The 9,495-nt window shown below is 35.5% G+C and overlaps 1 protein-coding gene across 1 annotated transcript; it reads left to right on the top strand.

The window, feature by feature from the left end:
* Window positions 1-1,045: 1,045 nt before the first annotated feature.
* LOC122002986 (SUMO-activating enzyme subunit 2-like) lies at window positions 1,046-9,194 on the top strand. Its single transcript, XM_042558413.1, has 11 exons — window positions 1,046-1,195; window positions 1,296-1,385; window positions 2,689-2,772; window positions 2,893-3,111; window positions 4,330-4,431; window positions 5,168-5,623; window positions 5,705-5,934; window positions 6,643-6,736; window positions 6,807-6,989; window positions 7,074-7,171; window positions 8,535-9,194. The coding sequence occupies exons 1-11, from the start codon at window positions 1,163-1,165 to the stop codon at window positions 8,857-8,859; spliced, it is 1,914 nt and encodes a 637-aa protein (XP_042414347.1). The 5' UTR covers window positions 1,046-1,162; the 3' UTR covers window positions 8,860-9,194.
* Window positions 9,195-9,495: the final 301 nt, after the last annotated feature.

Here is a 9,495-nt window from a genome sequence, read left to right as displayed (position 1 = left end):
AATTGATGGCATTAAACTATCATTGACTCAGCATTAAATATGGATGGGAATTTTTTATTTTACCCAATCTTTTTAATGCCTATAACATTTTAAAATCATTAAATAATTTTTAATCTTTTTAAATTCAGTTTTTTTAATCTTAAATATTGATATTGTTATTTTATTTTATCACAATTATCACCCCAATAACCAAGACCATAAATGATCAAGTCCATGTGAAGTTGTTTGCTCTAAGTAGATTTTGAGATTAATTTTTAATAGATAGAAAATATTTTATTGGGTATTTGATCATTTTCATATAAAGGATTATTGTATTAGGATAAAATGTTTATCGTAATTTACTTATCTGTATCTTAACATGGGATCAATGTAGATCATTTGGGATGAATGATATTATTTTTTCTTTAATATATTATCAAACCCAAAAGATAATTGGTAAAATGATTATATTACTTCTAAGTTCTGAACTTAATACATTTCAATGTTATAAGCTCTTAATGTGAGTTAGATTGATTGTTTAAAATTTTAGAATTTTTAAACTCGTTTGATTGATTAGTGAGTTCAATATCAATTTTTTTATTATTTTAAAAAATTTTATATTTATTTAAAAGTTTTATAAGAGTTTTAAATGTATTTATTTAACATCTTTACCATTAATCTTGTAGTCACAATTATCGTCCTTGGGGCTATGATATCTCGTTAAGATATTCAGATTGTTATCCTGACATTCATAATTCGATAAAAAGATCAAATTTAAGATAAATGATTCGATCTCATGTTTTGTCCATCAAATAAATCTAAAAAGCAGGACTAAAATGAAATTATTAAAATGTCGTCAGTTTTAAATTATTTATCAGTTCATTGTATAAGAATTTAACATCATTTAAAAAATGAGGATTAATAATAAAGGTGTTTCAATAATTAAGGAATGAAACAAATGGAAAATACGAGCATTAATTTGATGATCAGTAAAATACGAGGGGCAATTCGAAAATAATAATAATGATAATAAACCCTTTCCTCTGTTTTCTCTTCCTTTATAATTTCCTGCGGACGCTCATCAGATTCCTCTCCCTCTCCCTCGTGGCTTCCCTCGCCCAAACCCTCGAATTTCCCACTGTTTTCAGTCGCTCGTCGCTTGTGCTACCCTTTTCCTTCTCCCATGGGCTCGGATTCGGAGGCGGAGGCGATTAAGGTGCGGTTTGAAGTCTATTTCGCTTCCGTTGCTCTTTGTTTTGGGCCGTTGAGGCGGAAAGCTAAGCAGGTTTTGTGCGTGACTTCCTCCGTGGTTGCAGCGGGCGAAGGTTCTGATGGTGGGCGCTGGCGGCATTGGTTGCGAGTTGCTGAAGACCCTCGCGCTTTCTGGCTTTCAGGATATTCACATCGTAGTCAACTAGTCTCGAACTTAGAATTTTGCTTTATTACTTATAAATTTGGTTGCCGATCGTTGTGCTTATGTGCTACTGAGGTTGTGCGTTATGGGTTTTGGTAAAAGGTAATGTATTTAGGGCTACTGACCGATATACTTGCATGGAGTTGGAGTTTTGGTGATTAAATTAGGGAGTGTTCGTATCACTTCATCATTTTGTCTCATGGCGTAAAGATTATTCTCTTGGGAGGTTGGGGAAACTTAGAATTTAGGACACGAGTTGAAGAACTTTTATATAGTTACAAACAACAAGTTTTTTTTTTTTGGATAAAGTTACATTTGGTCGATAAATTTTTGCTCAGCTGATTATCATTGCTGTGTGATAATCATTACTCGTTGAAGTTGCCATTCTCTTAGGATGGTGTATAGTTTGGTTTAATCTTTCTATTGGCTTTAAATTTCTTTAATATGATAATCTATCAAGTGAAAGTACCAGATTACTATAGCTATTCTGGACTGTTTGAATGCCACCCAGTTTCAGCCTTGTAGCTTTTGTAAGTTCTTGTAAATCCTATCTTGTGAGCAAATCACTGGATTTCTTTCTTACTTTTTAAAGAGGAGAAGGAAGCTTTTTTTTTTTTTTTATCTTAGCAATGATACATGTAATGTATTTTAAACTTCTTATGCTTGGTATGGATTGTTGGCTTGGAATTTTTTACGATATTTCACTACAACAAATGAGGTATATGCAGACTCCTCAAATGCTATGAGAGTTCAACTGAAACCTAATTGGGGAAATGGTTGCATTAGGCAAATCCTTCTTGAGTTTTGGATAATTGATCTTGCTCAACTGATTTAGTTTGGGAGAACACCTTAAAGAAAAAAGTTGGTTTGAGATTTTGCATCACAACTCATCATAACATCATCCTAGCTTTGGCAATAGACACATGTTTTGTTACTTGACCAAGGGATTGCAATCTGATTCTTCCTCTTTTAGGAAATGAGATTACCCGTTATCTTGTCACATTTTACTCGTTAGATTTTTATTTTTCAAATTTTCTTGTATTTTTCTCTTCCTTATCACTATTCCAATAAATATACTAATCTTGTAATCTCAATCATTATTCTGAATTTGATCTTGTGAACTAAGTAGCTAGCTTTTTCAAGGTAGAATAGTATTTATGATACACTAGTTTCAGATTATGAATCCAAGTACCTAAACAATTTGCCATCTCCATGGCTTTAAACTTCTACCACTTCTGTGATATGCTCTTATATTTGCTATTATTGTGCATCTCAGTGTTGTTTGGATTATGCAGATTGACATGGACACTATTGAAGTTAGTAACTTGAATAGACAATTTTTATTTCGACAAAAACACGTGGGACAGTCCAAGGCCAAAGTATGTAGATTGAATTGTTTATTCTTTAATGAGACATTAATGTTTATGTTTTTCAGCCTTCATCCATGCATACACCTGTGCTGATGCTGGATCTTTCCTAAACATTTCTGCTTATATCAGGTTGCTAGAGATGCTGTCTTGAAGTTTGTACCTCACATTAATATAACACCTTACCATGCAAATGTGAAGGATCCCGACTTTAATGTGGATTTTTTCAAGCAATTTAATGTTGTATTAAATGGTCTGGACAACCTAGATGCTAGACGACATGTTAATCGTCTTTGTCTAGCAGCTGAAGTCCCACTAGTTGAAAGTGGCACAACAGGCTTTTTAGGGCAGGTAGGATTGAATATCTTGTTGATGATGATCATGTTGAGTATTTTGCAGTACATAATTTTGCAATGTAGTCTTCCTAATGCTTTCCTTGTTTGAAGATTGTCTAGACCTATTTGCATGGCCTCTCCATTCTTGTTGTTTTTGTTGACTATAAAAAAAGATTCATTGACAAGAAACATCTCGACACTTTTTTACAAATATAATATCAAGATTTTCTCAAAAAGTAACTGAAAAGGTGATATCTTGAATATTGTTGTTAAAAGCAGACGCACCATCATTATTCACTTGGCTTATAGATGCACTGATATGTGCAACACATAGCATCTTTTCTATATGTTCCAAATGCTCAATTAGCCACCTAGATCTTACCAAGATGCTAGATTCAAACAAACTTGTTTTCTTGTGGAATAGACTACACATTAACAATATCGGCAATGCAGTTTCCAATCAATTCAGTTCTCATGTATCAACAGTGTGATTAATAAATTGAACATTTTCATGTGTTTTCCAACACTAAGCCGAAATGTCTTATTTGAAACCAAGTCATGACTCCTAAAACCTCTTAACCTGTTTACACAGTGGTGTTCATGCATTGCAAGAATTGGTTTATCATGACAACCATTGACCACCCCACCACTTGCAATAATAAACTTCTTCATTCCATTACATAACATATTGCTGGTGCTTGGATCTCATTGTGCTGATATATTTCATGAACTTTTAGTGCATTAGCCCCCTTCTGTTTCTGGCATCATTCCACATTGAACTCACAATGAACTCGCATAGTTCTTGTCATTACATTCTATCCATTTTCATCCTGATTTTTATTTTCCTTTTTATTTGTTTCTAAGTATTTGGCCAACTGAATTTTTACTGGTGTGGAGCAAATTCTTTTGTTTCTTCATACCAGTACTTGATTTTCACCCTAGACTCCACCAAATATAAGTTTTAATTTTCTTTCTTCTCACTCTACAAACTGCTGGACAACATTTAAAAAATGTTTGGCTCCTGAAGATTGTCAGTTTTCTCTTAACTTTTATTTTCCTGTATGTGTTGCAGATCATTTATTCTGTATATGATTTTTAATGCAGATGCTTGTCTACTGTCATTCTTTATTCGGTACTGTGAAATCACATAAAATTTTGGATGTTTAATACGCTCTTGTCTCTTTGTCTTAAGTCCTTCATTTTATGGATGTATATACTTTCCCCTGAACTTCAGGTTACTGTTCATATCAAGGGTAGAACTGAGTGCTACGAGTGTCAACAAAAACCAACTCCAAAAACTTACCCTGTCTGCACAATCACCAGCACTCCATCAAAGGTTGAATCTCAATTTTTTTTTTTATGGTTATTGCTATGGTTACAGTTAGATTGTTTCCTTTCTTATTCTTTCTAAGGTAGCCATGTTTACTGTGTTGTTGTTCAACAATTTACTTCGGCATGAAATATCTCTCTTTTGACTTTCTTTCATACTGAGTTTCTCTTGTGTGTTTTTATATAAGTACTTTGTTAAGATTAATTAAAAATCTCAATGAGGCTGTTCTCATACAACTAGAGGCAGTTGAATTGCAAATTTGCAAAATGGAAGATCCACACTAGCACCATGGTTTAGTAAGAGCAATCTAGTAATCATGAATACCTGTTTTAACTTAAGCAAGCAAACAGAGAATACTTTAGCCATGATTAATTTATACCATTTGACATCCTTGCGTTATATACTTTAGCAATGATTAATTTGGATCATTTGACATCATATTGGTTTGGCATTTTGTGCTTTGAATCACATAAATTGTTAACACTTGCACAAAATTTCTATGATATCTGGAGTATATCCTTCTATTCCTTAATGATTCTTTGATGCATGGTAGATTGTAAATTGTACTTGTAATTATTAGGTTGTTTACGTCAAGTATTAACACAGCGATAGATCCCACACATGAGGCCATATTATCTTTTTGTTAGATAGTACTACATGGATTTGTAGCTTCATTTTTTTTTTTTTTTTTGCTTATTGGCTAGTGACTTTTACCTTCTATTATTTGCTTTGTATGTTACAGTTTATTCACTGTGTAGTTTGGGCAAAGGACCTGCTTTTTGCAAAATTGTTTGGCGATAAAAGTCAAGAGAATGATCTCTTTGTACGTAGTAGTGATGCGTCTGATTTGGAAAAGCCTATGGAAGACATATTTGAACGAGGCCCAGACGAGGATCCTGATCAGTATGGAAAAAAAATCTATGACCATGTTTTTGGTTATAACATTGAAGCTGCTTTGGCTAATGAAGAAACATGGAAAAGCAGAAGACGGCCTAGACCAACCTTTCTTAGAGATGTGCTTCCTGAGAAACTCATCTTGCAGAATGGTAACCTTGAAAAAAGCTGCTTGACTGATGATTTATCATTGTCTGTCATGCCTTCTCTCGGTTTGAATAACCCACAGGAGGTTTGGAATCTTGCTGAGAATTCAAGAGTGTTTTTAGAAGCATTACGGTTATTTATTGAGAAGCGAGCGAAGGTCCTTCTTGCGTTGCTTGTCAATATGTTATGCTGACTCTATTTCCAGGTTGCCTGATTATAAATCTCTTTGGACTTTCAGGACATTGGAAGCCTTACTTTTGACAAAGATGATCAAATGGCTGTAGAATTTGTTACTGCTGCAGCGAATATTAGGGCATCTTCCTTTGGGATACCTTTACATAGCCTTTTTGATACTAAAGGAATTGCTGGCAACATTGTGCATGCTGTTGCAACAACTAATGCTATTATTGCTGGTTTGATTGTGATTGAAACAATCAAGGTGCTCCAGGCTGATTTTGAGAATTATAGGTATGTTTTAACGAACCTCAGTCAATGCCTGTCATACTTTTTTCTTCATTTCAAAATAATATCATCCAAAAGCACTTGGCATTTTAAGTGCTAGCCTAGGCACTTACCTCGGAGAAGGAACTAATATTTGAAATTTATTGTAATATTTCATTCATTCCATATCTGAGAACTCTCAAATGTGGAGTATGTCGGTTCACCTTCTGATGTAATATGAAGCTATTATTTTCATAGCTGTTGACTCGGAGGCTAGGTAACTTTCAGTACTGCGCTAGTCACACGTATTGAAATGCACTCAAACTTTTCCTGGCTGGGTGGTATGTATCTATATATTTTTTTACCTAATTTTTTTTGCTGTTACCAATGAATCACACCATGGTCAAAATTTCTTAGAATCCATACCTAGCTTTTCTTGATGTTTACATATATTAAGCTAATAAGTTTATATTTTCGACAATTTTATCGTTAACAATAAGCTGTGTAACAAAATGTGTAATTTGGTGCACGATAAAGTTGCTTTGCATTCAAAAGCTTCACGTATTGCAAGTTTGCAACTGCCCTTCTGTGCACTGTGTTTCTTCCCATCTATGACTTCGACTGTCTCTATTGATTCTTTGGTAGACTTGAGTTATGTCTCTTTTTTTTTTTTTTGTATTAATACTTATACTAATCATAATCAGTGGGCATTTATAAATGTATTGACTTATTCAGGATGACCTATTGTCTTGAGCATCCGTCTAGCAAGATGCTTTTGATGCCCGTGGAGCCATTTGAACCTAACAAATCTTGTTATGTGTGTTCTGAGGTGAGCCTGTCCATCCACTCTTTTTTTGTTGTTTCTTTGTGTCCTCTTTAACGATGTTTATTGTAAACAGACACCCTTACTTCTTGAAGTCAACACTCGAAACACAACTCTGAGAGACATTGTTGAAAAGATAATAAAAGTCAAATTGGGGATGAATCTTCCCATGGTAATGCAAGGTACAACCCTTATCTATGAGGATGGTGATGATGTGGAGGAAGATGTTGCTGCTAATTATGCCTTGAACCTCGACAAGGTTGTCATCTGTTCTGGCATGGTTTTTCTATTTCCCAACATCCTTTAATTCCTTACAATTTTGTTCTGCACCTTCATCTTTCAGAACTTAGCAGATCTCCCTGCACCAGTTACCGGTGGCACCATGCTCACAATTGAAGATTTTCGGCAGGAGTTGAAGTGTCATATAAACATTAAACACAGGTCTTTTTGCTACTACTCGTCAAACTAGTACTACCACCTGGTGTACTCTTTCCTGTTAGTCCTAGCGATATTTATGGTTCCTCCGGAGACTCTTTTGGGCTAACTGCTAAGTTTTTATGAGAATGCCTATCAAAGAGTCATCTATATCATCATTGTTTCATTCATGTTTTAAGTTTCTGGCAGCATACCTGTCTAGGCTAGGACCAGTACATGCAGTGTGTCAGGTGAAATACTGTACCGCTCAATAACTTGTGCCAGTTGAAACCAGTGTTACTTGTTGAACCTACCATTCTGGTCCTTAGGCAGGTATCTGTTATCCATTCTAGGTAATACTCATCAAAATTTAAGCCCTATTCGGCCACATCCATTTTGTTGTATGGAACTCCTTGAACTTGTAGAAATTAGTAAGCAGCACAAGCGAAATATCTCATTATTGGCGCCAAGTAGCTTGTGGAATTGACCGGGATGCAAAACCCTTTAGTGTTATAGGTGTGCAGACTGAGTTGCGAGCAAATGTTGGAGTTTGCTCATTGAGACACAAATGCTGGAATTGGCTTTTGATCTAGCAAAGGATGAAGTCCGTTGGCTAGAGAGCTTGCAGCATCGTCTACATTCTTCAGGTCCCTCACTGGTTGAGGAACTGCACAACTTGCATCCTCACCAGCTACCACTTGCACACAGCCGACATTAGAGGAAGGTTGGAGAGGTCAACATGAGTACGCTGAAGACCGACATCTATCAATTGGCTATGCGGGATGCTGCTCAATAGAAGAGGAGTCAAGGGTACATCCAAATTGGAAGAAGAGACACAATGATGTTCGAAGCAGGAGGCCTTACAGTGAGCAGCAGGATCAGCCTTGCAAGGTGCTTTAAGGGGGGGCACTAACACCAGCACCTCCAGCACGTTTAATTCTGGCTGCTGATTGATAGACTGACCCACTGACACAATATGATTTTAAATCTCGGTATGGATGTGGATTACCTGCATATGACAAGGGTTTCTAAACTGACAACATTGTGTCGAATTCTGAGATGAGAGTTGGATGGTGTCAGTTTTCCCTGTCAATTTGAATGCAACTAGAAATAAGGTGTAGAAGAGAATGACAATTGTAGAGTTGGGAAAAGCGATGAATTCATAACGCATATTTCTGTAGTGTTGTCAAGATATAAATGAAGAAAAATCTCTTGATCATGTTTAGTTTGATTTAATTGCATTTTTTGTCGTTGATGTACTGCTGTCTGGTGGTAGAGCGATGCTTTCCTTTTTTTTGTATATGCTTTATCTTTAACCTTTCCTTTGTCTAGTATTCGTGCTGCAATATATGTTGTTATCATCGCCAACTGTTGCTTCTCAATCATGCAGGGATGACTTTGACGAAGAGAAAGAACCCGACCGTATGGTCTTATCAGGATGGACAGCTCCTGAGAAAGTCGATACAGCTAAAAGTAATGGAGCAAGCACATCTGCTGATCGTCCAATAATAACAGAAGCAACAGAGTCTAAAGTGGTTGATGTAGCTGCAGCAATGCCTGGCACTAAGAGAAAACTGTCTGCTACATTAGAAAGAAAAGGAAATCAAGAAGTCCACGAGGTTCTCTCAGTTCCTGGTAATGACGACGACGATGACCTTGTCCTGCTTGATGACTGCCCCGAGCCAAATAAGAAACTGAGGTTACAACATCTTTGAGTTCATGTAATGGTGACATCTAGTTGCAGGCCTAGGTAAACTTAGTCATTAACTAACTTCTCGACTCAAACTAATAAATTGTAATTGCCCGAAAGTAATCTAAATTACCTTACGAAAGTTAGTGTTAGGGTGATGTATTTCCATTGGAACCATCTCGAGAAGAATTGCCAATTCTTTTGAATCTGAGTAGTCAGTCGTCCAGTTGATCATGTCAGGAATTGTTTGTAATCTCTTATTGTTGGAACTTTGTGAATCTTATTCATAAACGACCTTGTAGTTCTTGTGTAATTGTGAATCATAGAAAGATTGACCATGGCAGGTTACCTTATTAGCTATTGTAACTGGTTTTAGCTTTTCTTCTGCATGTGTTATTTATTTATTTTTGTTATTAGGTAGACGATTTTTTCTTCTAATTTATCTATCAGCTAAATTTGAAAACACAAGTCCATCTTCGAAATATTCATTACTAGTGTAATTATGTGTTATTTATTGAATCTATTGTGCTATTTGAATAATATCTTTAAGAAATAATTGTTATTGAAGGGGAATTAGCACAACAGTTAAATTGATAATGTGTGATCTTATGATCACGAGTTAAGTCGTGAAAATAATCTCGGTCTATTTCTTTTAAAAACT

The sequence above is a fragment of the Zingiber officinale genome, chromosome 7A (assembly GCF_018446385.1).
Source record: "Zingiber officinale cultivar Zhangliang chromosome 7A, Zo_v1.1, whole genome shotgun sequence".
NCBI lineage: Eukaryota > Viridiplantae > Streptophyta > Magnoliopsida > Zingiberales > Zingiberaceae > Zingiber > Zingiber officinale.
This window is presented reverse-complemented; position numbering and strand designations above follow the sequence as displayed.

Coding starts and splice junctions, on each gene's coding strand:
- LOC122002986 (XM_042558413.1), top strand. CDS start 1,163: ATGGGCTCGGATTCGGAGGCGGAGGCGATTAAG. Junction 6,737..6,806: donor CTTGTTATGTGTGTTCTGAG/GTGAGCCTGTCC, acceptor TATTGTAAACAG/ACACCCTTACTTCTTGAAGT. Junction 7,172..8,534: donor CATATAAACATTAAACACAG/GTCTTTTTGCTA, acceptor TCAATCATGCAG/GGATGACTTTGACGAAGAGA.